Here is a 15,665-nt window from a genome sequence, read left to right as displayed (position 1 = left end):
CTTGAAGACCGGAGGGAGGCTCGTACTTTTGGACGTTTTCCTCGGAGATTTGAAGAAATTAAGGTAACGGTGAAAGGTTACTCGACAAAAACGTCGAAATTCCGTCTTATGTGTCGTTTTATATGCTCTTGTTTGTTAAAGTTTAGTTCTTTGTGTTTTTCTCTTTTGTATGTTAATTTCCGTCTCAAAATGATGCTAAACTGGGTCGTTTGAATTCTGTTTTGGCACGGTTCCATGGAAGTTTAGGAGCTGAAATTGGACTGAAATGGAACAGTTTTGGGACGGTTTCGTCCTCTGTTTTGGGCAGTCGGAATAAGGGTTGTGTGGACTGTTGTTGCACAGATTTTAGTATCTTGGTGGTTCGTGTTGAGTGTGAAGGTGTGTAAATTAATAAACTTTCGTCTCATGTATAAAAGTCCATGCTTTTACCTCGTTAATTTCAGGTTTATATTTCTTTTTGACTGGGTTGTGTACTATATCTTAGACCCGTCCCGGGACGTGGTGTTGGCCGCGGCTTGGGAAAGTGCAAGGAGGTGTGGCCTGGTTGTGCAAAGGCCACGGCTTGCCTCCAGTTCAGGATGTAGTCGGGTTGAGCTCGGCTGAGCTGGTGGGTAATGGGGGACAGGCAGTGGTCGTAGCTTGGCTGGGCTGGTGGCCGGCCGTGGGTTGACAGTGTCGGACTTCAATGTAATTAAAGAAAGTTATACAAATTAATTATACTATATAGTTTTAAATCAATAGCACAGTGTGATGGACCCGATAAAGGGATCTCAATGCAAATATTATATAGTTTGGGTTAAAATTAAATTATATAGAAGCTTGGTAATTTTCCTAAACATGGTCAATTTCCTTAAAATAAAATAATTAATTAAGATGGTCAATTTCCTTAAAATAAAATAATTAATTAAGATGGTCAATTTCTTGGAGACTAAAAGAAAGAAAATGTCTGGTAATTTTCCTAAATATTTATAGAAGACTAGAAGATGGTCAATTTCTTTAAAATAAAATAATTAATTAGTATACATATGCACAATTACGGTATTAATTATTATCATCATAAAATTATATATTAAATTTAAAATCTATGACTACTACAAATGGGCTAATAAGTAACGCAAGATAGAGAACATTTGTCAAAAAAAAAACGCAAGATAGAGAACTGTGTGGTGTGAGGAGCGTTTTTTAGGATTAAAGAAAACGCCTATCTTGCATAACTGTTGTTCAAATAAAAGAATAGAGAACGCTTATATAGGAAACTGTTATTTACTCCCTCTGTCCCGGTCATTTGTTGTCCTTTTCCATTTTTGGGTGTCTCAGTCAATTGTTGTCCTTTCTATTTTAAGAATGAACTTGATGAACAATTTGATCATTCACACTCAATTTGTTCCACTTGTCATTTAGTCATTGGTCATTTCCTTTTTCCTTGGTCTTTGTGCCAAAACAAAAGGACAACAATTGACCGGGACGGAGGGAGTACTTGATTAGTAAAATAAATTAGAGAACGCTCATCATACCACCGTATTGTATACCACCCACTCACCCAAAATAACCACGCACACAAGCAACTTATCCCCACAATCCCAGAACTGGAAAATTTTCGAGACTTTCGCGCCGAAAATCTGATTTCGCTCTTATAATTATATGCCTACCAAAATTCTCTCATCCTTATAATTATAATTGAATCAATTTGGTAAGTTTTCTTCAAAGCGGCGGCGTCTTAATCAATTTGGTAATTCGCTCTTATAATCCCAGTACTTATCCTACAATACAAGACTTTCGTGCCGAAATTCTGCAAAGCGGCGTCGTTGTCTTCAACCTCACATCAATTTGGTAAGTTTTCTACTGTGTGCTTGGTATTTTTTTTTTCTTTCAATCCAAGTATAATTAAACCCTAATTTTGTTGAAGGACTATGTAATTTTATTGATTTTGTCACTTTCAGTTTACTGATTATGGTTTTATTTTCTTCCAATCCCAGTAAACTTAAACCCTAATTTTGATTGACAATTATATGATTCGCTAGTTAATGAATTCTTCATTGGTTGTTTCACCTTCTATTCACAAATTTTTTTACACTCTATATTATGTCTTTAGTTGCTTTGTTGTTATCATTGTCGAAACTAGTAATAATCTATTTAATCCTTGCTAGTGTTTAAAAATGGATCGAAGTTGGATAACATCGTCAAAATTGGGGGACTCAAAATATGTTGCTGGAGTTATGGAATTCATTAGATTTGCTTTAGAGAATAATAGTGAAGATCATGAAAAGTTGCCCTGTCCTTGTTATATGTGTCATAATCTCATGCATCACAAATTTGACGTAATACTCCGTCATTTAAATAAATGGGAATTTGATAGAACATACACTTGTTGGCACCGTCATGGTGAAAAAAGAGTAGAAATTCCAACAAATAGTCATCAAGGTCGTAATACCAACGAGGGTGATAGATTAGAAGACATGATGAGTCAGTTTGAAGAAAGAGTGTATGATGAGCCAAATATAGCAGAAGAACTACTAAGTGATTTTGAAAAGCCTTTATACACATATTGCAAGTACAATAAACTGTCAGCTGTACTTAGGCTATACAATCTGAAGGTGGGTCATAGTTGGACAGACCGAAGGTTTACGGCATTACTAGAGTTGTTGGTTGACATACTTCCGCCTAACAATGCTCTGCCAGATAGTACATATGAGGCTAAAAAATTATTATGCACAATGGGCTTGCGTTACGAAAAAATTCATGCTTGCCCAAACGATTGCATACTATTTCGTAATGAATTTGAAACTTTAAAACATTGTCCCAAGTGCAATGTCTCAAGGTACAAGAAAAAGGAGGGAGTGCCAGCTAATATTTTGTGGTATTTTCCTATAATACCAAGGTTTAAGCAATTTTATTCGAATCCAGAAGATGCAGAGAAGTTGACGTGGCATAAATTTGGTCGTAAAAAAGATGATGGGTTTCTAAGACACCCAGCTGACTCTCCACAATGGAGATTTATTGATGGAGAATTCAGTGATTTTGGAAAAGAGGAACGAAACTTACGCCTTGGACTATCCACTGATGGTATGAATCCATTTAGATCTCTAAGTAGCATCCATAGTACTTGGCCTGTCATGTTGGTGGCGTACAACTTGCCTCCTTCCTTATGCATGAAAAGAAAGTATGTTATGTTGTCAATGCTTATCTCTGGTCCAAAACAACCAGGAAATGACATCGATGTATACTTAGCACCTCTTATTGACGATTTGAAGTTATTGTGGGAAAAAGGTGTAAAAGTATTTGATGCCAGCCGTAAAGAAATGTTCAATTTAAGAGCAATGTTGTTTTGTACCATCCAAGATTATCCGGCTTATGGCAATCTTTCTGGTTATTCAGTGAAAGGGGAATGTGGTTGTTGTATATGTGAAGATAGATGGAAAGGAAAGTGGTTGTCAGCATCTCGAAAGACGGTATATTATGATCATCGTTCATTTCTTCCTGATGATCATGAGTATCGTAGACTGAAAAAGGCTTTTAATGGGGAACAAAATTTTGAAAGTCGTCCAAATGTCTTTACTAGCCAAGAAGTGTTTGAAAAGGTAAAAGACATTCAAATTACATTTGGCAAGTCATAGAAAAACAAAAATGGAGTTGCTAAAAGGGGATACAAGAAGTGTTCATGTTTTTGGAGCCTTCCTTATTGGAGATTTCTATTTGTCAGACATTCTTTAGATGTGATGCACATCGAGAAGAACTTTTTTGATAGTTTGATTGGCACATTGTTGAATATCTCGGGGAAGACAAAAGATGGTCCTAATGCTCGGAATGATTTGAAAAAAATGAATATTAGAAATGAACTCCACGTTGTTGACACCGAAAAAAGAAAGTATCTTCCCCCAGCTGTCTATACACTGTTAAAAAAGGAGAAAGTTGAACTTTGTACAGCTTTAGGAGGAGTTAAAGTGCCAGAGGGTTATTCTTCAAACATTTCTTCTCTGGTTTCAAAGGAGAATTTGAAACTCACAGGACTTAAGTCTCATGACTGTCATGTTCTAATGGAGGATCTGTTACCCATAGCTATTCGTTCTATTTTGCCAAAAAAATGTGAGATATGCTATAACTAGGTTATGTTTTTTTCTTCAAGGCAATATACAGTAAAGTCATTAATCCTAGAGAGTTAGATTCTCTAGAGATTGAAATTGCTGAGGTTTTGTGTCAATTGGAGATGTATTTTCCACCTGCTTTTTTTGATATCTCAATACATTTGCCTATTCACTTGGTAAGAGAGATCAGGTTTTGCGGTCCAGTGCATATGAGAAGTCAATGGGCCTTTGAAAGGAAAATGAAAACGTATAAAGGATATGTTAAGAATGCTTATCGACCCGAGGCTTGTATTGCTGAGAGGATGTTGTATGAGTTAGCTATGGAATATAGCTATGAGCATCTAGGGAATATGAAAACGATAGGGCTTCCTACATCTCGACATCATGACCAATTTGATGGTAAGGGAACCATTGGCCGTAGAGAAGTTAACATGTCCCTGGACAAATGGCACATGGCGCACACATATATTCTATTCAATGAAGATGAAGTGCAACCGTATGTCAATCAGCACATGTCTTTTTTAAAGGCGCAAAACCGAAGGGCCAGCCAAAAATCATTAGCTATTGAACACAATAGATAATTTCGTATTTGGTTAAGAGATCAAGTAATGAAAGAGCTCTATAGGTCATCACAACCTGTTTCTGATCGACTTAAGAGCTTATCCTATGGTCCAAATATTTCTGCCTCATTTTACTCTGGATATGTTATTAATGGTTGCACATTCTACACAAGGGACCAAGATGATAAAAGTACTATGCAAAATAGTGGGGTATCTCTGGAGGCTGAAGCAATGCATTTTTCTAGTGCTAAGGACAATTGTCCTATCTTTAGTAAAATGCGATACTATGGTGTGATTGAAGAGATTTGTGAGTTGCATTATTTGGGATTTTCAATAGCTGTTTTTGGTTGCAAATGGGCTGAGAATAACAACAACGTTGTTTGTGATAGTTTAGGGCATATTTCAATGAATCTTAACAAACTTGGTCATAAGGACGATCCTTATATTTTAGTTAGTCAAGCTAAGCAAGTGTTTTATATGACTGATCCACTGGATAAGAGAAGGTCAGTTGTTATTACTTCAAAACCTAGAAATGCCATTAATGACCACGACGACAACGTTATGTTAGATGCAATGCCTGCACCCCATGAAGTAGAAAATGCAAATAATATTGTTGATGATACATCAGCATACGTACGTAATGACCCTGAAGAGGGGATTTGGTTTACCGATGCAAATAATCCTAAAAAACCCCGCCTTACAGGTTCTTGTAATTTATAGAATACTATATGATTTTAACATCAAATGCTTTTACTTATCTGGCTATAGGGAATAATGTTGATATATATGTTATATTTTGTGTGTTTGTAGATTAATGGCGAAAAAGAGAAAGCAAGTTAATGTGTCTGGAGATGCTGCAAATTCTGGATCTGATGAAGAGGTTTCGGCAGAGTGTGAGAACCGTAGGGGTCGGACTATACTTGCAATAGTTGGCAAAGCAATTAAGAATAATACTAAAGTTCCCTTACAATGGAATCATAATAACGTGCCTACTGGGCCAAACAGGGGTAAATTCGCTAATTACATTGGCGTGGTTGCTCGTGAACGAGTGAGTATCAATTATCGTGAGTGGGATGATGTGCCACAAGATAAACTTGATGAAGTATTTGAGTTCATCGCAGTAAGATTTTATACTTGACATCTGCATACCTATATATCTTAATTATCATGCACTGTTTTTTTTTACGCAGAAACTCAAGTTAATATATTCATATATATTATCTAGCATGTTAATGATATTTTTTTTTTACACAGAGGGGATTCCCAGTGCCTGAAGAGCGTAAAAGCTATGTGTTAGGGCGAGCTTCTATAAAATGGAGAACTTTCAAGGCTCGATTAAGAAGAGATTGGATGTACGATTCCAAGGGAGAGAATAAAAATGTAATAATAAGGAAGCCGCCTTCAATATATGATTGGATAAGTCAATCTGTATCGGACAATTTCATAGAAATATACACTGATCCTAAGTTCAAGGTAATCGTCTCTGTATTTCTCATCACTATTGCATGGTTACTTTCAAATTATGTTTATTACCAACATTTAATCATTCATAATATTAACTTTTGTATGCATCTAACATAAAGGAGCTAAGTGACTTGAATCGAGAAAGAGCAAAAAAAAGAACTTCAACCTATCGAGGAGGGCGGAAAGGGTACTTGTATTTTGAAGAAGAGATAGTAAGTTTATCAAAGACAATTAACATTACTACCTCGAAATTTATATATCGATATTTGTTTGTTATTATTATTATTTTTTCTATATTGTTAGGTTGAAGAACTTCGGAAAAAAAAGTCCCACCGAAAGATGTGCCTCAACATTTAGTTTGGATAAGAGCTCACTCTAGGCAAGAAAATGGTGACACGTACTTTGACAACCCTGCTGATTTTGAAGTAGCTCAAGCAATTGTGAGAATATAATTTAAAGTTTAAAATCATTATATTCATGTTCTTGTCACAATTATATGCCAACTTAACTTTGTTGTTCATTATTATTGATAGAAAGCATTAGAGGCGCAGCAAATTCGAGGAGAAATAGATGCCACAGGCCGAAATGATATACTAGCTAGAGCATTAAAAACTCCTGAACATGGTGGTTCTGTTAGGGGTGTTGGATCGGGGGTAACTAACAAGCAATATTTTGGGTACAACAAACCAACGCCACCCTCTCAATTGCAAACTGAACTCCTCAATGTCAAGGCGCAATTAGCAGATGTGACAAACAATAAAAAATAATTGTTTTCTTACTTAATGTCTGGTGAGTCCAACCTCGAACAGTTGAAACAATTAGCATTTGCAAATGCTAACCAAGTGATGATGGGGTCAGATTGTGGTGGTAGTAACCAAATAATGAGTAACCATGGGTCGGATACTCGTGATACAAATGCGGGTTGTACTGGTTCTCTAGGGCAAGGGTCAGGAAATGCCGAGTATACCCAATCTTGCGAAGATATTCAAGGGGCAAACTTTAAACTTGTCTCTAAACATAATAAACATCAAGAGAAAGACGTGCAAACAGAGGTGTACCGTGTTCCTTGCACTGAGCCTCAGAATGGTGTGCTACCGAATGCCCAGTATACCCAATCTAGCCACGACCTTCAAGGTGCCCACTTCCAACTTGTCTCTGAACATAATAAACATACAGATAAAGACATTCAGATAGAGCCGCACCGTGTTTCTTGGCCTGAAAATACGAAAGATGTGCCAGAAAATGAGCAAATCGTTATGAATCAACCATTTCCAAAGGTAATGTATGAATGTTATCTTCCAATAATGTTTGGAAATTATTTTGTAGGCATTTTAAAACTTTTGATATATTGTATATTCTAACATTTTATACTAAAAATATTGTTACATAACTAGGGTGCTGATAGTGTCTGTTCATTGGCAATTGAGAATGAAAAATGGGTCGATATAGTTGTCGTTGGTGAAGTGTATGTTCCAAATGACGGAGAACAAGTCAAGCATCATTTGAAACCGGTGCCGAGTGGTTATTATAGAGTTTCTATTACTGAAGAAGTTAACCCAAATGCACTTTTGCCATGTCCGGAAGGGGAAATAAGATTCGTTTGTCAAGGAAAGGGTCATTTTTTTATTTGGCCCATTAACTTGATTTTTCCGATACAAAAGGTATTCAAAAACTTATATTTTTTTTATTATGGATTATAATATATTACTAATTCATTCAGCTTAGGTTCTTAACCAGTGGCGGATGCAGGATTTGACTAAAGGGGGGCACACCCAAAAAAAAAATTGCGGACAACTTTTATACATTAAAATTTTTTCATCGTCAATACATAATAATATAATCGTAAAGAAAAAATATATCAACAAACCCTAAACGGCTAAACCAAATACCAACAAGCCCAAGTGCATTATTTTAGAGGGAATATCCATTTTCGGCGGTAGAATTGGGGGTCCTGTGTAAAAAAAAATTCGAGAGACCCCTTCAATTTCATATATTATCGTCATGAAAATAGTAAAAAAAATTAACCAAAGAGTACCATAATCTTTATTTATAAGACAGTGGGAAATTTTACATGGAACTACTTCTAAAAGTGTATAATTCTATAGATATAAAAATATATATGCTTAACAAACAATATTAGTATGCAATTGGTGTGTTGGATAATCATTGAATATACTAGCCTAACGTCCCAGGTTCGAACCCTTGTAGCATCATTTTGAAATTCAATTAATTAAATCTAACTTTGAACATACAAAAAAAATAAGCCAAACCTAACCATAGTGAGATTCGAACACGATACCATCAGGGAAGTTTATAAGCCTCTTACCACCAGACCAAGAGCATCATCATGCTAAAAATAGGCACTCTAAATATGTAAACATAGATTTTCAGTTTTTTTTTTCTTTTTTTTTTCCGTCACATGAGGGCACGTGCCCTCACTTCCCCCCCCCCCCCACAAATCCGCCGCTGTTCTTAACTGTCATATTTCTCCTTCTCTCAACTTTTTTATTTGCTATTATATATCTAGACGGATAAACAACCCCCGAAGGAATTCAGCGCAACATATGCAGACTCTCCATCATCACAAACTTCATCTACTCAAAAGTATAGGATCACTCCAGCGGATAAGTTGAAAGTGACCACTACCTTAGGTTCAAGTTTTCAAGGATGTAGCTATTGGAATGAAAAAGAGTGAAAAAATCAAATCATTCACAATTCCAGCCAGAGTTTTTCAATATGAGCAATGTGTTAACCTTGATTATATAGATATGCTTGATTGGTGCTTTCAAAGAGAGATAGGATCATCTCATATGTCAATATTAATGATGTAAGTTTATGTTGCAAACTTTAATTTTAGTTGTATATATAATTTTTTAAGGATGAATTTAATATTTTTCTAATGTGCAAGGTATTTAAGCGAGTTGGTTCACACCGAAGGCATCTCAGGGCTATATGGATTTTGTGACTGTAACTATCTGTCCCCATTAACTCCAACCGAGAAAAATGAAGATGATCGTTGTGACTATCTATCAAGGGTCTTTGCGTGTAATGATGCTAAAAACAAAAATCAGCTCTTTTTTGCGCCTTATTATGAGGGGTAATTCATTCGTCTTAGTAAATGTTATAAAAATATATATTTTCTCGCTATTTGATGTGAATAATATTGCAATGGAGACCGTAAATGCTTCCATACACATTGGTTAGATACTTCTGCCAAAATTTTGTTATTAGTTGTAGTTTCATTTTTATGAAATGATGCTAATAACTAGCTTCAATTCCGACCATTTTTTGCTTGTCTCTGAATTATTTTGGTTTTGTGTATGTAGACGACATTGGATGTTGGCTGTTATATGTCCATGGATTGGTTTGGTGCATTGGTTAGATCCAAATGGAGCGGAAAATGAACCTCGTGAATTTGCTCAAACCATAATCAACAAGTATGTACTAAATTACTTTATTTTATATTAGTTTCACACAAATAGGTTGGTTAGGAGTAATTTGGGATATTTGTGATCAGAAACTTGACATTTGACTATTACCTAGGGGAATCATCAAATTTAGCATGGAACATAGAAAGGATGTTTCCAAAATTAAGAAGAACCCTTACATTAAGTGGAAGAACATAGAGGTATTATATATCATCAAGAGAATTTTCTAATCCTTTTTTAACATACATATATTGTTAATGCACTGTGTTCGTAGGTTTTTGATATATTTATTTTCTTGTGTAATAGTGCCCTCGTCAACCTCTAGACTCTAAAGATTGTGGATATTATGTATGCCGATACATGATCGAGATAATAGAATCCAGACAGATGATTATTCCTGACAAGGTATTGTTTAGATTACATATATACCGAATTCTGTTTCATGTTGTTTGTGGAGGATGTGGTTTCATAATGCACTTGCCCAAAGCTAAATTATAAACCTTTCCGCTGTTTATGGTTGGGTTATTACTTTGGCTAGTCGGGTTAGGCAAAATTTTGAGAACATTCAGAATGCCCTATTTATACGTTAAATGGCTCATCAGTTTTTGTTTTATTTGTAGTATTTTGACAAAGTTCCTCCCATGTATTCTCAACAACTGATTGACGAAGTTAGGGAAAGATGGATTTCTTTTGTTAGTAGATATCCTCAGCCGACTGATAACGATGAAGACAGCGACGGGAATGACGATCTATTATTATAGGTTATGCGGTATCTCAGTTGCCTGATATTTTGTATTGTTTTTTATGTTTGAAAATTTTTGATCGAACTCTTGGCACGATTTTTTGTCAGCTTAGTTTTGAACTTGCTTGTATTGAATATTTTGTGGATGAATGAAACATTTGTCCGTGATTTTGGTTTTTGAGATTAAGCTGATATAGTACGTTGGTTATGCTAATTTGGTGGCTGCAGGATGTATATACATTTTGTTTAATTAATAGCACAGGGCACATACAAATATATTTAAATAATAATATTAATTGATGGCCACATTTAAAAAAAATGTAAATTAAATAGAGAACTGTTAACTTGGAAATATGATATCTAAATTATGAGAATAGAGAACTGTTATTTACTCCAGCCGCTTTCTATTACAGGAAAAGAGAACACTCATCTTACCAGGGCGTTCTCTAAACAAATATTGGATAAGTAACTCCCCCAACAGACATAACGGTTCCCAGGAGTGAAGTATACAAAACGCCTCTTCTACCTGTTATCTATACAATATAGAACGCTAAGCTAAAGAACGGTCCTAAGGCGTTTTATAAAGCCTATTTTAACTGTTCTTTATGCCTGTTTTTCTAGTAGTCGCAATTTTATTAAATTTTATAGTTTGTTAGATGTATAGAGATGTTAATTATTTAACATACAAAAATATAATAAGTAGGTTATAAATAATTCAAGTTAGATTCCATAATATATAATATTGCATAATTCTTTCAATTTGATTTAATGCATATATATAATATATTTATATAAATATATAATCTTCTTAAAATTGCATGCCTAAGTAGTAAAAGTAATTTCGTCAGTAAAAAAAAGAATTGTGGTAACATTGGATATAGTTATATGATAGTAATCACTCATTTGAATAGTAAAAGTAACAATATTATCAACGAGATTAGCGAGAGTGGTAGAAACAACAACGGGAGTAGTGAAATAATCAATATTAATGCGGCAATAGTGAAAGTAACAATAATTACGGCGGGAGTAGTGAAATTATCAATATTAATGCGGCAGTAGTGATAGTAACAATAATTACGGCGGGAGTAGTGAAAGTAACAATGATTACGGGCAAGTAGTGAAATGTTATTACTATTGTTTCATTAATAAGAGTAAAATATTAATAGCGGTGTGAATTTGTCTCAAAATTTATTTCATCGTAATTTTAGGATATGTTATAAAAAATATATTAATGATAAATTTATGGGTTATGCAACTTTAAGTAATTTTATTTAATGAAAAAAAAATTAATTGTAAGTAGAGGTAGCCCGGGCGAAGCCGGGCACCAATACTAGTTATGTATAAATAATAGAACTGTCCCATATATATACATTTTCTATATTATATTAAAGTGATGTTTATAATTTTGATATAAAAACTTTATATTTCATTTGACAAAAATGTATCGTATGAAAATTATATAATTAGATTGTGACAAAAAAATGTTATCATTAGAGTGTAGATTGTATTGTATTTTCTCATTATTAAAACGAGTTGATGTCAAAGTAGGTGCGAAAAAATGTTATTTGTTCTACATTGAAAAGTAATGTAAGTGTGGTAAATATACTATGTATAAATATTAGAATTGTCCTACATCGGAAGATTACCATAAGTCAGGGTGATCTTATGATTATAAATAGAAGTCATAACCCAAAATCTTTTGATTCTCTTAAATATTGTCAGAGAGAGCTCTTAAAAGAGTTTGTATTACTGTCTCTACAATAATGATTTCGAACCTAAGTTAATCTTTGGAAAATCTTTTAGTTATTATAATATATACTCTGTATTTCTTATTTTATATTCAAGTGATGTTTCTAATTTTTATATAAAAATTTTTACATTTCATTTGGCAAAATAATATCGGTAAAAAAATTATGAAAATAATATTATTAGAATCATGGTAAGAAATGCTATCATTAGAGACTTAGAGTATATATAGATTTCATATAATTATATTTGCACATATTAAAGATGGTTCATTTCATAGTATGTTATATGTCCCACATTGAAAAATAATATAGATGTGACAAATATACTACATATAAAAAACAGAATTTTCCCACATCGAAAAATAGCATAAGATGGGTGATTCTATGATTATAAATAGGAGGCATCCTTGGAACTTAGACATCAACACAAAATCTTTTGAGTCTCTTAAGTATTGTCTTGGAGAGCTCTTAAAAGTTTATATCATTATATTTTCTACCTATAGATTTTATATGTCCCACATTGAAAAATAATGTAGGTGTGGTAAATATACTACGTTTAAATAATATAATTAGAATTGTGTTAAAAAAAATTATATCATTAGAGTATAAGTTCATATCATTTGCACATATTTTAATTATGATAAAAAAAATAGAAAACAAACGTATGAATATTAATTGATAATATAGTATTTTCTTATTATTAAATAGTGTTGGATGTCGAATTAGGTTCAAAAAATATGGTGTACTTTTAAATATGTTATTCGTCTCACATTGAAGAATAATGTAGGTGTGATAAATATATACTACGTATAAATAGTTGAATCGTCCCACATCATAAGATTATCATAAGGTGGGGTGATCCCATGATTATAAATAGGATTTATCCTTAGAACTTAGGTATCACCCCAAATATATTGAATCTCTCAAAGTATACTTATTATATAAGAGACTTTAAACATAATCTTGAATTAAATATTAAATTTTTAAAGTTGTAACATTTTTTTAGGTGGGATAAAGAGCAATAAAATGGTCAATATTATAACGGAAATTTTTCATGGTACCCTCGAATTTTGGTAGATTACACATAATACCCCTAATTTAAAGTTTCTACATATAATACCTTTGTGTTTACTTTTTTCATAACGCCGTTACTCCTATGAGTAACTAGATGAGTAATTGAGCATGCCATACTATTTGTGTTTTGTTATTTAGGTATTAAATGTTAGTTTATTAAATAAAATATGGATTTAGGAATTAGATGATGAAGTGTTTGTGTAATAGATAATAAAAGAAAAAGGCGTCACAAGTCATATGAGTAATGGCGTTAGGACGGAACTTGTCAAATGGTATTCTGGGAAAGAAAAAGGTGAACACAAGGGTACCATTTGTAGAAACTTAAAATTAGGGGTATCATATGTAATCTAGCAAAGTTCAAGGTTACTATGAGAAATTTCAAATATTATAATGATATAGTTAATTAAATTTTCATTTAAAAGAGAGAGATATCCGTACCAATAAAACAATGAAGGGAGTATTATTTTTTAATTGTTATTTTATTGTCACGCCATCAAACTTAACGTCCATTTAACAGCCTTTACATTAGGGGTACCATGGGCAAAAAAATGGAACCTCAAGGGTACCATAGGCAGATTCTTAAAAGTAGGGGTAACATGGAAAATGTGACAAAATTAAGGGGTATCACGGGAAATTTCCGTATCTCAATTACGATAAAAAAAATGAAGAAAAACAACGTAGAAATATTAATGGAGAGTACTTGATCATATTATTAAATTTAAATATAACTATTAGATATAACGAGTAGCAATTGTCCGTATTCGGTATTCGGGATCTGGTTGGATGTCGAACTAAGTGCAAAAAAGATGGTATAATTCTGAGTATGTTATTTGTCCCACATTGAAAAACAATGCAGGCTTCATGAATATATACTACGTATAAATAGTAGAATTGTCCCACATCAGAAGAAAAATAATCCAAGTTTGGTGAATATATTATTTATAAATAGTAGAATGTCCCACATCGAAAGATTAGTATAAGGTGGGGTGATTATATGATTATAAATAAGAGTTAACCCACGTATATATTAATCTTTTTTTTTTTGAAAGAGATATTTTAATAATATGTAAACAAATCATTAGACATAGAATGTAAATATTAAACCCTTATAACATTTTTTTTTTTGGAATTATAGATAAGTTAATTACCCCGTTGCAACGCACGTGCATTCAAACTAGTTTACTAAATATAATACAGAAAAAGGTAGAAAAGATAATTTAATACGATTGGAAGACACTTTAAGTTAAGCTATTTTTGTCTTAACCTATTATTATTATTATTAAAAATAATGTTATAATCATTACCTGCAACTAATTTCGGATATTAATAATACAATCGAGTTAGATGGAAAATGTAATTAAAACGCATATTGACCTTATATCGGAAATGGGTAAAAAAAAAAGTATACCACACATCTAAAATGATTTATGAATTATTAAAATAATATTTTTACTTTTTTTTTCTAATAAAAAACCAATAATGATATTACTTCCCCCTCTTATTCAGTTGCCAAAATTTTGGAAATCATTACCTCTTAAGATCCTTCCATTAATCAATCCCAAAGATTTCCAAAAGGAAATACTCTGTCAAAAATAACAATTCTAACAATAATAATATCCTACGCAACATTACAAATATTCTTATCCTACCTCATAAATTTAGGAAAGATTTTCATTAGTTAGCATAAAATTGATACCAGTACTTGAGTGAGCTAACTAAGCGGGAATATTGTAGTTGTGTTAATCTTTTAGTTAATAGGGGACTAGTATAGATTCCGCGCAAATGCGCGGTTTTTTAGATAGCGATATTTGAGAATTTAACGATTTTACCACTGTAATAACTCCATTTGAAATTTAAATATGAAACTAGTTTTGAAACCCGTGAAAAATCACGGGTCCTATACAAATTTCCTTTTTTTATTAATACTACTTGTATAAAATATATTTTTATTTGAAAACATTGCAGACGATAAAATAGGATGTAAATAATGAGATTGAACATAATAACACGATAATATAAAAAATAATAATAATAATATGAGATTAGTGGGGAATAGAGGAATTGTATTTGTCGTTAAAATGTGGGTCTTTGTAAAAGATACAAAAAAAAAATCTAATCATGAGTAACTCTTCTTCTCCTCTATTAACAACCTAGTAAATTAATGGGATTTAGGCATTTAATAGAGAGTTTTTTTTAATGTATATGTTGAACGGATGACGCTGCTCATTGCTCTGATGATTCATGATTTATGCTAACTCGTAAATTTAGTAATGATTTGCATTCTCAATTCATCATACTCAAATTAAACAGTCTAATTACATGTATATAGACATAAGTTGTTTATATAGAAATCAATGATTAATACTTATACATGGGTATGTATTATGTAACTTCAAAATATTGGTGCTCCGGAGATTGAGGAGTTTCTTAACCGTCAATTTACCAACGACGGTCAAGTTTTTCTCCTTCAATAGCTAAAAGAAAAATAGCCTAACAAAGTGAATGAAGTAAAACTAATATAGTAATTGAATACATTGAATACGTGTGTCTCCATTTCAAATTTAATT

The 15,665-nt window shown here is 32.8% G+C and overlaps 1 protein-coding gene across 1 annotated transcript; it reads left to right on the top strand.

The window, feature by feature from the left end:
• The first annotated feature begins 2,156 nt into the window (after positions 1-2,156).
• LOC141594679 (uncharacterized) lies at positions 2,157-5,457 on the top strand. Its single transcript, XM_074414677.1, has 5 exons — positions 2,157-3,607; positions 3,701-4,028; positions 4,124-4,578; positions 4,681-5,345; positions 5,453-5,457. Exons 1-5 carry the CDS (start codon positions 2,157-2,159, stop codon positions 5,455-5,457), a joined length of 2,904 nt encoding a protein of 967 aa, XP_074270778.1.
• The last annotated feature ends 10,208 nt before the right edge of the window (positions 5,458-15,665 follow it).

Source organism: Silene latifolia, chromosome 8 (assembly GCF_048544455.1).
Source record: "Silene latifolia isolate original U9 population chromosome 8, ASM4854445v1, whole genome shotgun sequence".
NCBI classification, from domain to species: domain Eukaryota; kingdom Viridiplantae; phylum Streptophyta; class Magnoliopsida; order Caryophyllales; family Caryophyllaceae; genus Silene; species Silene latifolia.
Note: the sequence above shows the minus strand (reverse complement) of the source record. Positions and strands in the feature narration are given on the sequence as shown.

Excerpts from the sequence above, each read along its gene's own strand:
- LOC141594679 (XM_074414677.1), top strand. The coding sequence starts at position 2,157 with ATGGATCGAAGTTGGATAACATCGTCAAAATTGGGGGACTCAAAATAT. Across the intron at positions 4,029-4,123 it reads TTAAGTCTCATGACTGTCAT|GCAATATACAGTAAAGTCAT; the intron begins GTTCTAATGGAG and ends TTTTTCTTCAAG. Across the intron at positions 4,579-4,680 it reads AATGAAGATGAAGTGCAACC|AGATCAAGTAATGAAAGAGC; the intron begins GTATGTCAATCA and ends TATTTGGTTAAG.